The following is a 16,228-nucleotide window of genomic DNA, read 5'->3' as shown; positions in this document are numbered from 1 at the left end:
AAACGGAGCAGGACGACCACGGGACCGGTTCTGGGATTGATTTCAGTGCCAAGCCAGGAACAAGCAGGTCTGTGGCTCCCTCCCTGCCTCGTGGGCTCTCCCGGGGCCGCYGAAGCTTGTGCACCCTGCGCCAAGGGGCCCGCACTTGAGCAAGCTGCCAAGTGACTGACCTGCACTTAGAGGGCAGGACACAGGCTCTGAGCCTCGCTGCATCGCCTCAGGCCGACACGTGCCCCTCTCTGGTTGCTTTCCTTCCGATGGGTACCTAAACAAGCTGAAGCACTTCAGTAAAAATCAGACAAAAACAACAGAACAGATTTTTATAGCTGGGATCAATATTCGTAAGTGTTCCCAGATTTACCCTAGATACCTATATACAAAAGGGGGAAAAAAAACCCACCAGCACAGATCCAAGCTATGAACATAGTAATGCCGTAAAGTTATATAGTAACWTAAACATAACCCATGTACTGTAGCACCGGAGCACACAGTTTCAGCACCTTTCCCAGACGCCTGTGCGGTGCCACCATTTCACAGAGGACCACGCTCGTAGGAAAGACATTCCTGAAAGATGCAGAGAACTGCTTGTTGAGCTAAAGCACGAAGGTAACAACCAGCACAGTCTGAAGCTGGTGCTTTACAGCTATTTTTATATAGCATGCAGCCACTATCTAACCACAGAAGCCGATCCTGAATTTTCCAAGGAGACAAAGGAGGCGCTTGAAAGAGAAAAGGGACCGCAACATGCGTTGCAATAAAAAGATTCTCCTTGTTTCTGGTTAAAAAGAAGAAGAAAAAAAAAAAAGTTCTCCAAAAGGTTCCCAGCACTTCTGYCTCAAAGATGAGGGATGGAGATTTTTCAAAGTACATGCAGGACGAGTGCGCCTCAGCTCCCGTGTCTGCTGTAACACCGCTTTGGTAACGGAGGGATGTGGCTCGAAATGATCACTACACGCTAATCGTATCTCTGGGGTTACATAAGCAGCTTTATTGCTATTCTAAGAACACTTTGACATGTTTCCTTCCCTTCATGCAGCCCAGCCAGTGTTCAAATGTTACTTAATCATTTTCATTAACACTTCTTGCCAAAAGAAGCAGCTGACTGATCTTTACAAAACTATAGAAGCATGAAAAAGAAAAGGTGAGAAACGTTATGTTTGCTTATACATGAATAATTAACACAGACGAAGGCTATAACAGAAAGGCATTTTATTTTTGCCAGGTAACATCCCTCCCTCCTCCCACCCCCCAGAGAAAGGAAATAATGGGGGGTGGGGGGGGAACGGGACACAACACACCCCACAAGCAGCACCGTCACYGTGAACATTTGCAACTTGAGGTTTTTCCGCAGGCGCGAGCCGCGGCGGAGGCCTGCTGGCGACCCCCGGCTCGGCAGGGCTGCCCGGGATGCCTCCGAGCCAGCTTCGCGCGCCAGCTACCGCCACGACTGCCGCTGCCGGCGGTGTTCTTGGCTCCTTGGGTCTCTAATGCTGCACTGAAACAGGTCTTGGGCGTAACAACACAGCTAGAAAAATGAAAATTTTAAAAACTTGCGGATGTAACCTCACTGTGCCAGCCCCCACACTCTTTTCAGCGGTAACTCGCTCTAAAATGCCTCCAAACTGTCTGCAGGGGCTGAAAGCYTTAACTCTAATAAAGATAATAGCCAACACACATATAAATAAGACTCGTTTTCTTTTTAAAATGTGATGGAAAAATCAGTTCCCACTGCATGATTGATGGCGACTTCCTAAATATTAATAAATATATTACACGTATTTACAAGCTTCTGATTTCTTACTCTGACAGGAACGTGACGTTTCGACCATAAATAGGACATGCTGGGCAGCATGGCGAGGTGCGCAGGCAAATAACTGGAGTGGATTTGGGATGCTAGCGCAAGCGGCGAGATGGAAAGCTAAAAATAGCCCACTCCTCCGCAGAGATCCAGGCAGCGAGCAGGCTGAGCTCCTCCGAGCCTTGCAGCGCYGGCGCAGCCGCCGCTCTGCCTTTTGCTGAATTAAACACCGGCATAAAGCAGAGTAACCGTGGCAGAGAGGGAAGGACGGGGGCAAAAGCGGGGAGCCAGCAGCCCGCAGGGCTCTTCCCAGGGCGAGAAGCRGGGCGCGCGCGAGCGGCCGCCCTGCCCCACGGCAGCGCTGCGCCGACTCCCCGGAGCAGCTGGTACGAGCCGCTCGCTGCCTGGGGCCGCCCGTGGCCCCGGCGTGCAGCGGGGACCCACGTCCCTTTGCACGCTCAGGATTTACGTGGTCCTTGGTTCTGCCTGCTCTGCAGTGCCCCAAACCCCTCTCAAAGGAAAAATAAACACGCTGGATCTCCTGCACCTTAGTGGCTTCAGCTGGAGTGACTGTAACATGTGGCCAGGGYATTTTCAGGAGAAAATCGTTAAGAAGAGCAGGGGAGGTTCAAAGAGAGACTGCAYGCATTTCTTTGAGCCTAGTTTTCGTGGTGTGACCACTGTGCAGCAGCCACGAGGCCTGGCTTTGGCACAGAAACAAGAGACAKTGCTGATGCGGCTGAGATCAGGCAACCCGCCAGCAGCAGCAGAGCTTTCAAATCAGGCCCCGGTGCTACTCGTCCTCCTCTCCTACAGCCTCACTCACTCCAATACTCCAGCTGCTTCAACTTGCAAAACCCATTTCCAGAGGTACCCCAAAGAGCGGGCCAAGGCGCCTTACCTCACACGGGCCAGCAGAAGAGGGAGAGCTGGCCGTGAGCCCTGCTTTTCCCGTTTGCGTCAGTTCAAAGTTTAAAACGTTATTTCAACAAGCTCTGTGCATGCAAAAGTTCTCATTTTCTGAGAAGGTGTCTAAAGAAAAATAAGGATGGATGAGTCCCCGGGAAGGTTTACGGAGACTTTTGCATGTGCTTTTCCAATTAACTTAAATATACGAATGGCTGCTCTGAAGACTGCAATGTAACCTGCAAATATACCTTGAAGGGGAATCCTTGGGGCCCTGTGCAGCAGGAGGCAACCCGCAGCRAAACGGGAGCGCAGCTACTGCACGGGGGCCAGGCAATACGCGGCCGCTGCACCGCGCATTGCCTGCGCTGGCTGCTGGGGAATCTGGCCTCTGCTGGGCTTCTAAATGCACAATATTTGGACAGGAGAATCTGTTTTGATACATATATATTTAAAATCAAGTTATGTAAATCCAGTCCCAGCTACTTTGGAGCAGTTCTGAGGTATCTCTCATTAATCTGTAGTATAGAAATGTTAATAAATAGATCTGAAATTTTTCTGCTATATCATTCTATAATACACTGCTATATAGTATTAAATATGCCTCAGGGTATTAAAAATTTACGAAAAAGTTACAGTAGTTGATTTTCAAGTATTAATAACTTGGCTATGTTAACTTGTTTTTAAATGCCAAAATGATCAAATTATAGACTAAACTCTGACTAAATTCTGACTCTATGCCTGAATTAAAAAAAATATTTTGAATATAAAAAAAGTGCAAAAAAGCATGTGATGTCAGTTAACATTGTAGGAACATCTAGCGTTCTCTTGTGAGTGAATTAAACAGGGAAAAAGAGACAGAAAAGAAAAGAAAAAGGAGAGTGCTCCCAATCTGAGACAGTACTGTCCCAAATTTCAGCAGAATACTAAATTCTACAGCCAAGTTAGAAACCCCACAAAAATGGGGTTAACAGTGGATACGCTGTCAGAAGTAATTATAGCAGTATTTGTGTTCCATTATAATACAAATGTACACCTTACCCACCTTTTTTCCTCTGGGTAACCACAAGAACAACTTTACAGATACTCAAGTTAAAATTAGAGCCTCCCTTATTTCCCATCCTCCCCGTAACCTGTACAACTCTGTCTACTACTAAAATTTACTGCTACTAATCATCATCATCCTCATACATTCAAGATAGAAAGTAAACTACTAAAATCTGCTCAGGAGACACTTAGCAGTACACTAAGGCTTAGAAAGCGGAGCAGCGCAGGGGAATGGCCAACCACAGGGGCGAACAGCGTCATCAGATACGTTTGCCCAAGGACGCAGACACTGTAAAGTCCCATGCTGAACCCTGATCTCAGAGCAACAAAAACAGTGTGAAGAAAGATCGTTTTGACCACAATCGCACACACTAGGTAGGCGCTGCGCAATACAACTCTGTGCCATTTGAACTAGGATACGAGCATTACTAAGTTGGTAATGCCAATATGACTTACTGTTTGCTACTGTGCTGACACTGACACCTTGTTAGATATGGTTCTCCTTTAAACATATGTTTCAGCTCATCTGAAAAATGATTCAAAGAATGGTTAAAAAAAGACTGAAAGCAAGAAAAGGCTTTCTAGTTTCAAAGCACACATACAAAAGAGGCAACAGTTTCAAACTATTGTTTTTCTTCCAGTGCAAACAGCTGACCCGTTGCGTATCATTCGGTACAGATACAAGCACAGCATTCTGCGTCTCTGGAAACTCTCGGAGCAAGAAATCCTGGGAGCTAATGCAAATTCAAGCCTGTTACATGAAACGAAGCAACGGAATGGCAATCCAGTCTCATGACCTTGCTCATGGATAATGACCTCGTGACGACAAAAGCAAACAAAAAGGCACAAGGCTCAGATCTCGTTGATAGTTCGTTCAGATGGGCAGTATTCAGAGGTTCCCGGCGATGACATGTAGAAAGACTGCGTTTTCCTTTTTAACCTGGCTCGCTTGTTGGCCAGAGAGAGGCTGCGCCGGCTTGAATTGATGATTTCTGAAATAAAYTTCTTGCAGTCCACGCACACCTCCATCGTGCTCCAGTCCTCCATTAATTCTTTGGGAAACTGTAGCTCTTCATGTGACCTATCCGCAGATTTGGACCTTGAGGCCAACCTGAAAGGCAAAAGACCCGCTTCATTATTTATCAGCACGCTGCTAGGCCTCAAAGTAGGCCCGATGGAAAATGCAAGCYGGAAGAGTCTTGACTCAAGTCTTGCTTCTCCCTGGCCCAAAAATGAACCAGGGAGACCAAAGAGTAGAGAGGACAGCTTTTATCTGGTTCAGTAAGATTGCAGGGTGACTAAACGAAGGCAGATATAAAGCTGAACTTAGCCAAACTAATCTTACTGACAAATACAAATTGATGATGTATCTGTCTAATTTTGACACAGCATCATCACACATGTGATTTATACAGAGGCTTCTGAATAAAAGGAGTGCAGGAACTACTATACATCATCCCAGAACAGTGATCTTCAACATAAAATTTCTGGAATTAGCTTTGAAAACCATTAGTGCATACACAGTATAAAAGCCAACAGATACTTTGATAAAGTGAAAACGAAAAATTTCTTGTCGAGAAGACGTTCAACTGAATTCCCATTCAATTAGTGATTCCAGGATGTGAGATTCATCTCCTAAGAATCTATTCACATGGGGAAAAAATATTGAAGATATTTTTAGAGATACTACAGGAATTCAGTTGTCCTAACTACATGTTAATTTTTCACCTGTAATGTGAAAAAGGCTTAATTCACAGTTAGATTTACTCTGAAAATAAGCAAAAGAAGTGAAAGGAAGAGATATGTTTTTTCAGACTTCAGAAAGGTTGCCAGAAGTATTATAAACACTAAAAACTAAAAAGCAGGTAGCTAGAATCTTCTTAATGATTTACAACTTGAGATGAAGTGCTTAGGAAGTGTTTCCAACAGACAGATACAACCTAYGGATGCTTCTCACCTAGGCATGCTTCTCAGTGATCGCTGGTGACTGGTGGAGGGTTTCTCCGGCCTCATGAAGCTTTCTCCTCTCTGCAAGGTTGAAGGTCCCAGCGAGAAGATGGGGAGTGTGGAATATGGCTTTGATGGCAATCGCATCTGTCGTGAGCACAGCCAAAGGAACACATGAAGCATCATTATCAAAGATTACAGATTTTTAAGAAGGGATAAACCATACGTTTATTTACTTACTTTTTTGCAACACTGTGAGCATACAGGCCTGCGTAGGAAAGTGAGAGCATGAATTATCTAATTGGGAAAAAATTATATTTAAATCAAGAATATGGGATGAATGTTTTCAGGAGTTAGAATCCTGTCTTATCCCATTAAAAAAAAGCATTTTTTACTTAGCTTCAAGAATAAACTAACTTCAGAAGATAAAAGGGCTAAACAATAACAACAGCTAAAAAGAAAACAGGGAGAATGAAGTAATCCCTTTTTTCTCTAAAGGAACATCCTTTGGTAAGTGACACAAGAAGATCAGTGATTCCACAGATCTCTAACTGTCTCACTGTTTAACTTAAAATTTTTCATTTTGTCAACAAATAATTCATCCCTTCGCCCCCCCCTTCAGTCCCCTAAAAGTAATCCAAAAGGTAACATATTCTTCTATCTTGAAATATTTTCCCCCAAAACAGGCACTTYGGAACTGTTGATGGAGGAATCTGAATAGTATCTATCTCATCTCTCCTAAGCATAAGAAAATAAATGAGTGTTTCTCTCACTTTTACCAAAAGATTTCAGTCTAAGGAAGTAGTTTTGCACTTAGGTAGGAATAGTTTTTACATACATTTTTTAACTTCAACTGTAATTACAGAAATTAAAAAAAAACAATAAATACTGTGCAGCAGAATTATTGGGAGGTTTCTAATGTATAAATCCTTATATTTCACTCTGAAATGGTACTTATTTATTATTAGATATCAAATATTTACCTCTTACAGAACTGACAAGTGTAGGACCAGGTAAAGAAAGAAAACCTTCTTGTCCGACAGCAAAAGCAGAGCTAAAAGAAGAACAGAGGAGTTCAAAATTTTAGACAAAGTCCTGCACAATGATGAGTTAATCTGTCAGTAAGACCCAGCGCTGGGGTCCACACTTCCAAGAGGGTATTGAATGATCCAGAAATTTATCTTTACGTATTTAGAAATACTCTTTTACATGCCAGCCTAAATTAAATAACCACTTATTTTCACTTCTCCCTTACCAGTTTTTATAGCATTGCTATAGAAAAAATAACAGCAAACTAAGAGTAACGACAGCAAGGAAGATTAACTATCAGAACTGAGGAACACAAGAACAAATGGGCCTAAGTTCAGCCACGAATAAATGTAGGCTGTAAATCAGACTGTTCCTAAGAGCCTGTATCAGGGTCTGGAACACCAAGTGGCTGCCTGCAGTAACATCTGATGATTTTCTTTAGTACCACGTTCTTGAAAACTAGAGGAGATCCAGGAGAGAACAATAATAGCAACCTTACTTAAGGCAAACCTATTTTATAGTGAGATAACAAACCCATTCTATTTAGTTTATCCAAAGGAGGTAAGGATCGCAGCTTAACAACATTTACATGGAAAAAAGGCAATGAACAATGAAGAGCATTTTAATGAAGCACAGGATGACATACTAGGATCTAAAGACTGAGAGGTGAGACTAGACAAATCTGTTTAGAAATAAAAATGAACAATGTTAACAGCAGAAATTAATTAAACAAAGCATCTACTTACTCTGGAATTTGATAAAACCTCATTATTAAGTTTTATAGACCATGACAATATGTGATGGCTGAATTTCTAGGTGAACTTTTAAGACTCTAGTTCCCTCTTCCTGAAACATATTAAATCTACTAAAGAAATCCACACACATTAGACAGGTAGCCCTATAGCTAAAATATACTTTAAAGTCAAAATACATTTGTTGATGGTGTTCAAGAAACAYGAGTCAAAAAGAGGGGGAAAAGGACATTGCTTCTATTGGAAAATACCAATTACCAATCTGCGCATCACACGAGAAAAAGGCATTAGGCACCAGTTTCTCTAAAATTAAACCTTCTTCTTGGGTCACGTGTTGCCTGACTTCTTTTGAAGGTCCTCATTCCCTCTTTGCTTGATACACAGACCTCTGAGTATCCAAGCTAGAGCTCACAAGCAGCAGTATGAATTAACACATCTTCAGATACCAGGGTGAAATATCTCTGTTCATTTCATAATGCAGAAAAAACCAAACAAATGAAAAAAAACAAACCAACCATTCACAGACAGAAATCAGTAGATGCAAGTAGCAAAAGCCATCAGAGATTATGTTTAAAAGGGAACTATACTTAAAAGGGAGTTACTGCTCTTACTGAGGAAAGTATGCACAGCCAGGAATGGAAAGAGGTTGCTGGCCAATTTAAGGAATATTACTGAGATTCTGTTCTGTTCACAAAAAAGTCAGCAAGAAACCAGATTTGGGACTTATATTTAGGATTCTTTTAATTTTCAAAGACTTGCAGTTCTCCAGAGTGCTTTTAAAGTACGCATAATTCAAAAACGCCACTGCAAAGCTCAAGCTGCTGGTTAGCACAGTGCGTCCTGCCTGCAGGGTGCACTGCCCCAGAGAGGTGGGACCTGAAGATGTATCTCAAAGGACCTAGAGACCTAGAGACTCTCAACAGGCAGCTCTAAAAGCTGGAAGATGGAAGCCAGGCACGGACAGGAAGGGAAAAAAAAAAAAAAAAAAAAAAANAAAAAAAAAAAAAAAGGAGACCTAATCTTTACTAATCTTTAACCAGATGCCACTAAATTCAGTAATGTGATAAAACTTGTTATGGGCTTACCTAGAATATAACTGTGTTCCTACTCTAGAAATGGGAAATAAGTCAAGCCTGGGAAGATTCTGTTGATTTTGAGGAAGGAGAGGATTCATACCGAAAAACCTGCTTTAATTTTCTACTGCTAGTCGTAATTCTATTTCCTGGAATAAAAATGCTGAGCAATACTGCAGAAGGTGTAGGGACTGAAAACACTTTAGTCAGTGAACATTAAAGCATGCAAGCACAGATATGCTCTGATTATTATGCTACTGCATTTTTATAGAAGATCTAAACAAACAAGCTATTTCTACAAAAAGCTTTGATGTCTTCAGCATATATTTTAAGGGAACTGCTCCATGTGTTATATTTAGGGGGATGTCTGGTGGGTATTTCTGTTTTTTCTTCCATACACTGTGCWAAACAGGTGGATCTGAGCAGCAAGCTTGGATTGCAGATCCCAGCTTGCTGTTGGGGGGGACGTGCGCAGGAGGTGTGCGTGGCTGGTCCCCCTCAACAGGTTTCGGAGCCCCCTCTGGCGCAGGCATACCTTTCCCTTCTTGAGAGCAGTGTAGACATCTTTATATTGCTGGTACTTTTCCAGCTCGGCCTTCACCAGCACCTGACGGATGTGCATGACTTCCTCCACCGTCAGAGCGAGACACTCCACGGGGTAACAGAACTCCTCCTGGAAGCCAAAAAATCCGTATTATTTTGAAGCCAAAGCACTTCCTTCCTAGGCAGCCAGCCACCTGGTTAGTAACTCCAGAAATTGAGGATTTCTCCCCTCAAACTGGAATAGCATTGGCACATTCATGGGCATCACATGAGTTTCAAGCCAGCTGACAAYGAAAGTGTGATCTGCACAGTCTGAGGTTCAGCCTTCACAACGAGAGTTTCTTCAATTTTCCTCCTCAAACCACCCATTACTTGCCTTTTCCTTCTATTTGTCTTTCATTTTGAAGATCCGTTTTAACCAATTAACATTCAGGTTTATAGTTTGGAAGGGAAAAAGTAATTTGGCACACGGTATTACTTGGGAGTCTTCTGTCTGAAGACAAGCAATTTCTCTGAGACTTTGTGGTGCCCAAAGTGGCCAAGGAAAGTTGTTAGTAGCCCATTCTAGCAGAAATTTTTATTCAGTGGTACCACATTTTGGTGCTCCCATAGTCAGAATCCCACCCGAACTACAGAAATACGTTGTGGTCAAGGCAGGAAGGTTCTCCTTTCGGCCGCCAGGACAGTAACAGCAGCACGTGAAGCTTTATACAGTAATCTTCAAATATAAAGCATGAGACTCAGTTATCCAACACTGCACTATTAATAGCAAAAAAGTTAAATACAGAGTGATTACAAAACAACTTCCCATCTATAGAATTTCTGTACGTTTTGTACTACAGCATTTAAGAGAAAATTATTGAGTACAGACCTCCTGGTTTTGGTACCACAGAATAAAAATCATCCCCTCAATTTGTAATCCAGCCCTGTAGTTGATTACTCAGGTCCAACAGAAAGACAGAAACCTCCGTGGGAATTCCCATCACTTTATGCTTAGTGAACCTTTTCAGCCAGCCCAGAGGGGCTGCTGTGCTGAACCGGCAGCGACAAGCGAAGCGCTCTGAATACCCCAAGGAAATGGCTCCTCAAGCACAAAGACATTGCTGACAGTTTCGAGATCTCATTTACAAATCAGAGCGATGATTCAGACTAGTTGTGAAATGTTCAATTCACATGAACTTAGAGTTCCTTTCTGTCTTTCCATTAGATTTAAAAGAAAATCTTTCTACGTTGCAGACCTGGCAAACATTAGCATTTAGGAACCACCACATTTTTAAAAACTGTTGTCTTACCTATCTAGAAAGGGAACACAAGGGAACTTCACTCTGTTTAAAGCACCCCACAAAAGACTAGAATTGAGTTAAGTTTGTTCAATTTGTCAGCTAAGCCTTTGGGGTAGGTACCTCACCAGTTTTCTGGAAGAAACAAACTGTCAAAAGCAACGGCAGTTTCCTTGGAGGTGCAAAACTCCACAGCCACACAAAAATAACTTCTGTTCARTAGGAGCAAACTCCTAGCTAACCGTCAGCTATCAGCATCTCACTTTGGGTCCTTTCCATAGCAACCRCCTTGCCGTGGAGAAAGCGCGGCGGGGGCCGGGGCGCCCCAGGAGAGGACGTGGGTGGGAAGGCACCGGGCGCGCGGCGCCCGCAGACCCCCTCCCTTCTGCACCGTGGGAGACTGCGAATCCCTCGGCGCTGAAGGAAGCTGGCTCGGGGCTTTTAATCAATCAGAGTCCTTTGGAAATACGCTTCTTATGCGAAGGCACTTCCTTCGCCCTCCTGAACGCCCGTTCCTTTAATTTATGGGCCGATGTGGTCAGCGAACACTGTGCCTTTGGGGACGGTTTGTAGAGCCACTGTGGGTGCAGAGCAGGTACTAGGGGAGCAGTGTGGGTCTGCTGCACCAATTAAAAGTGCTTATCGCTACAGCAAACAGGAATAGCCAGCGGGCAACGGGGGAAACATAGAAAATGACATGTTTAAATGCTAATGTTTTAATTCCAGAGGTTACACAAGGACAACAAAATGTTAATGCAACATTGTATGAAAGATAAATATTATGCTGGTTTCTGAAAACTGCTCCAATTTTTTGCTTTTCAGAATAGAAACAAGTACACGAGAAAATCTTTAGTTTTAGCTTTGAGGCATTTAAATCAACCAAAATTAAACTAAGCATAGACTAAATTGCATTAAACAATGATGCTTTGGAGTTATTGCTCATATTTCCAACAATAATCTATACCCAAATTAGGCAGTTCCAAGTGTGAGAACTTAAGTTCTCTGCAACACTTGCATATAACAGAACACATTAAAGACAAATCATGGTTTGGATGGTCTTGATTTTCTGGAATTGTACTCAATACTTATTTTAACATGAAAGAGAATTCAGTGTTCTTATTTTTAAAGGAAAAAATATTATTAAAAAAATACTGTTTTGAAGTTTCCATAACCCTCACGAGAATTTGCTTAACACTGACTGTGAAATCCTAAAATATATACCATAAGAGCTTAAGGTGTATGTATATACCTRCTACTTTTTACGCAAGAAAAACAGGTACTAAGTATCTATCTAAGTATATACCCATAGAGTKAAATAAAGTGCTTTGTAGGTCATTCTCAGCGTACACTCACCTAATAGGTCCTTACGACCAATGCRTTTTCACACTAATATATTCCTTGCAAATTTTCTCATTAGAGGATGACACTCGGCATTCAAACAAGCTGCTCAAGTAAAGTGTAATATGAACTAGTGCTGGATTAGCCACCATATGCTGCAATTCACAATTAGTCAAGCACTCTAAACTCTTCATGTTTTGCAGACTAAAACTTTCTAAAAAGTAAGCTAGACATCTGAACTATAATCTCTCCTGCAACAGGTTTCACATTTACAATTTTTGGTTGGGACAAGAAAAAGGAGGAAAAATTTAAAATAATCATGGTCAATTCCATATAGGGTTTAAAAAAATCAGCTTTTCTTTTTAGTAGAATTGCCTACCCTGGTACATAGCTAGTAACTATTCTGCAAGTTCTGATAAGTAAGTGTGCCGAGGAACAAAACCATATTTAAGTTTTTGAGTAAAAGAGGTGGCAAATGTCCTTCCATTCTACATGATATATCTTGTTAGAACCACAAAAGCTTAATCTTTTTAACATAGTCCATGAATTACAATAACTCTGATGGATTTTTGCTGCAGGATCTTCATGTGCTGTAACATTTAAGGTCTGTTGCACTGATAATCTTATGATGTTGCATTTTTAGTTTGCTGTCCTTTCAGAACTGATTTCTTTTCCCCGTGAGGTGATTGATGACACACATAAATATCCTACACACATTGAAATCAATGTCAATCAGGTGCAATGTCCCGGCCTAAGCTTTAATTCTTGCCAYAGCTTAGGAAGTGCTCCCCTAAGAGGGAACATGCTGGTGAAGGTGATTTCCAAAGCCAGCAAAAAGAGGCAAACCTTTGCGGGTTTCCACCTGCTGGCAAAAGCTCTCTCACAGAGATAGTACATAGCCCCTGCCACCCCGCACATGGCTGCTTCAACGGGATGAGAGCTGAGCAGAGAAGCTGTTTGCATAGCTGAAAAAAGTGGTCTGAAAGTCATCCTTGGAAATAAACTGGTTATCCTAGGAACCTGAACAATAGATAGGAAGCAGAGAAGCGAATGCTGTGTATAAATGAAACCATTAACTTTGGTCCTCTGGATCATGAAAATAATGCCAATAGTGATCATCATCATCATAATTACTACTATTTAAAAAGCAAACAAACTACAAAGGTATTCATATGCACACCTCAAGACATTGGGTTCATCTCACTGATTAAACAACGAGTCAGCTCTCATGGGTAAGCACGGCACCAGACCGGATCCTGAAAAATAGCACTGAGCTGTCCTGCCGTGGTTACGCCTTTCCATTTGGCACTCGTAGGGTAACACATTAAAAGGACTAAGGCTGGCACCTTTCCAAGTCTGTTTCCCCTCCCCACCTACTTAGCTCTAATTCCCTCTGTCTGATGAGATGCCAGGTCACAAAACCGTAGTTAGTATGCAAGGCAGGCCAGTTCCCTGCTAATCCTGCTAAGAGACTGTAGCAAAGTCCTGCCTGTTTGCAGTGGCACTGAGGAACTATTTATTGACGAGGCCTCTTTCACCTTGAAGAGAAACCATAACCCCAGGAGCAGATGATAAGAAACGAAACTCCCTCAATCCTGGAGGAAGGGATGAAGAAGTGTAAAATCAAATGAAAASTTAATAATATTCTGCACTTATTAGAAGCTTTTACTCAAGGACCTGAAACGATAAAAATGCAGCATCTGGCACAGCCTCTCAAAGAAGCTGGCATCCTCCGGGGAAGGGAAGATGCTGCAGCGAGTCGAAGCGTGGAACTGGGCCAGTGCCAGTGTATCAGCAACTACCTACTAAAATTAAAAACAAAGTATTGTGGGAGTTGTCTGTCACACCCTAGAGGGCACTATTGCCAAGATTAAGAATTAGCTCTCTAGGCATCAAATAAACCAGGTTCTTATTAAAGGAACACCATCTCGCTACTGATTTTCCTTGTTTTTCACTTCATAGCCAAAACCAAGTTAGGTGACAGCTCTGAAGCAAAAAACAAAACAAAACAAAACAAACAAACAAAAAAACCCTAGCAAAACTTATCCCATCTGTTCTAAAACATTAAGCAACATAGCTCAAGAATTCTGCAGATGTCTTTCTGCCCCATTTGGCTGATTTATCTAGCGACTTTTTCTTCCTTTCCTTTAACATTTTTCATGGGAGAGTGGAATAACTCAATGAATTTTTCTGCAACATTTTTACTTCATACAAATCTTTCTAGGTGTATGTCAGTAAACAGACTGACAGGGGAAAATACAAATGTGGTCAAAAAGGTCCTGTAAAGAATTTGATTCAGCTATTTAAAAYAATGGCATTTTAAATAATAATAACGGATTTCTAAAATAAGAATAATGGACTTTTACATTCCATGATCCCCTCAAATACACAAGATGAGAGCAATGTTATGATGTAACATATTTAGATACATTAAAAATGTGAAAGAGTAAATGCCTCAGTGTAATATATAATGCTTTCTCCCCTCCTTCCTTTAAATAATGTGTGGGTGAATGACCATGGGCCTATCAGAAAAYAAATCTTGTGCTTCCACATACAGTGAGTGCTGCAGGTGATGACAGAGCAATTCATTTTATGCTGATAACATCTTCAAGCACATGCTGAAGGAACCCTCCAGCTCAGGTCTTGTGCAATAAGTTATTCTCCAAGTTAACATCTGCAGAATTCTACTCACGCTGTGCATTTAGCAACACTCCTGCCTTCACCTGCCCTTCACCTGGAATGAGAAACTATGTTCTAGTTGGAAAGATGTAATAAACAAAATCCACCAGAACCTCTGAAAAGAAGTGGAGAAAACAAGTGAGAGCATTTGGAGATTATTTTGTTACAGTTCAACTTCATCATRTAATAGGTTTGGATCTCGGCCACCACTTCTTGGGTCAACAAGAACGCTCTTCAAAGCCCATTAATGCCACTGTACCAAAAGATGAGGCAAATTAATGTTGCCTTCCTTTCAAAACTTGAACATGTTTATCGATTTCTCTATCCACTAGCACCTCATGGGGCATASTTGGAAACCCTGCTGGTAGGAAAAGAGACAAGGAACGTATCCTGCATGAAATGACAAAGCACTCAGTATGTCAGCAGAAAAGAACCAGGATTTCATACCCTTTGTCACTTATACTCTGTTGGAAAACAGTTCTCAATTAAAGCTAACTGATCAAAAGTACTGTACTTTCTTTCCAAGTAGCAGTACAGGTTTTTGCCTTAATGACTTCAACAAAGCAGCACAGTCAAATCTTAATTCGAATTACTGAAAGAGCTTTCACATGTATAAACATTAACCACACAAGTTCCTAAGGTGGGAAGAAAATAAGCCGTTCCATTAATTCGTTCATGCATTAACTAAAACATTTCCAATAACAGAAAAACAAAAAAGATCCACTGCTTTGGAATCATCTCTACTCAAATGGAAAGTCAGTTATGTGAAGCATATCTGTTTTGGTAACATTTTGAAATTAAAGCAAGGCATGTGGCTTTAACCGCATAGTCCTAATCACAGTGCAAATGTTTTCTGAGGCACCTGTACCTGGGTTTTTGGATCAACACGCTAGAGAAACAAAGTTGAAATCTTGATTTCCAGATGTCCTTAGTAGCCAAAGGCTGTTTCTGAATTGAGGAGTTTTCTCTGAGTCAAGTTCTAATCACACTGAAGCCAAGTTTTATTTTTCATTATACTGTTAGCATGCCTCTTTTTCTCTCTCCTACTACCCACTCCACTTACAAGTGATCTGGAACTCTGCTTTGAAGGTGGTAAGAAGTGTCTCACATTAGTTGGTGTTTCCTTTTCAATGGAGTGTCGTCTCTGAGGTGGCTGCCGTCTCTCTGGTTGTGGTGTAGATGATATTGGCAAGAACTTTGGAGGCGCTAAAGATTTAACCGGTAGAAATAATGAGCTCTCATAAGAAAGACTGTTGAATAGCATTGTTCTGTACTTAAAACACCCATCACTTCGATAAAATTTCTCCTACTGGTGGCTGACGTTATGCATATACACACACAGAGTATTTTCACTACAGTCTGTTAGATGAATCACATTTTTCAAGTCTGAGAGAACAGGAATACTCATAAAACCAGCATATATAGACACACTACTTCCAATCACCAGTGTATGYATCATTGTACAATTAAGTATTTCAAGATACTGGTTTATGCAACTTATTTACCACTGGGCACAGAAAATACAAGATTACATATTTCAAGAGAAAAGCTTTTCCAGTGGAACACTTAAAAAAAAATAAAATATTTTTACACAGTAACACCTACAGTAACTGTAACTGAAAGAAAGAGAACAGATCCTGCCCTCTTCCCAGTAAGTACTTTTATTATTAGGAATAYCAGTGATTGCTCGGTATCTTTCAAAGAAGTACATTCACTGAAATGCTGACAAAGGTGCAGGAAAACTAGTTTTAGGGTGAAATATGTTTTTGTAGCAACAAAGCCTTTTATGAGCACAGCCAAACTGTCCCCTATTCACTAATCTGACTTCTTCTGCAC

At 41.5% G+C, this 16,228-nt stretch overlaps 1 protein-coding gene across 1 annotated transcript in view; it reads right to left on the bottom strand.

Annotated features, from left to right (window-relative positions):
* Positions 1-1,194: 1,194 nt before the first annotated feature.
* The window catches only part of SPIRE1 (spire type actin nucleation factor 1), a 129,285-nt gene continuing 114,251 nt past the window's right edge, over positions 1,195-16,228 (bottom strand). The window contains exons 11-16 of the mRNA XM_085322500.1: positions 15,456-15,598; positions 9,088-9,225; positions 6,682-6,752; positions 5,939-5,966; positions 5,709-5,845; positions 1,195-4,862 (exon numbers count right to left, since the gene is read on the bottom strand). Coding sequence (XP_085178626.1) covers positions 4,604-4,862; positions 5,709-5,845; positions 5,939-5,966; positions 6,682-6,752; positions 9,088-9,225; positions 15,456-15,598 — 776 coding nt within the window. The 3' untranslated portion in view covers positions 1,195-4,603. The remainder of the gene's footprint in view (positions 4,863-5,708; positions 5,846-5,938; positions 5,967-6,681; positions 6,753-9,087; positions 9,226-15,455; positions 15,599-16,228) is intronic.

The sequence above is a fragment of the Rhea americana genome, unplaced genomic scaffold (assembly GCF_003343005.1).
Source record: "Rhea americana isolate MKP2758 unplaced genomic scaffold, rheAme1 scaffold_78, whole genome shotgun sequence".
Lineage (NCBI taxonomy): Eukaryota > Metazoa > Chordata > Aves > Rheiformes > Rheidae > Rhea > Rhea americana.
This window is presented reverse-complemented; position numbering and strand designations above follow the sequence as displayed.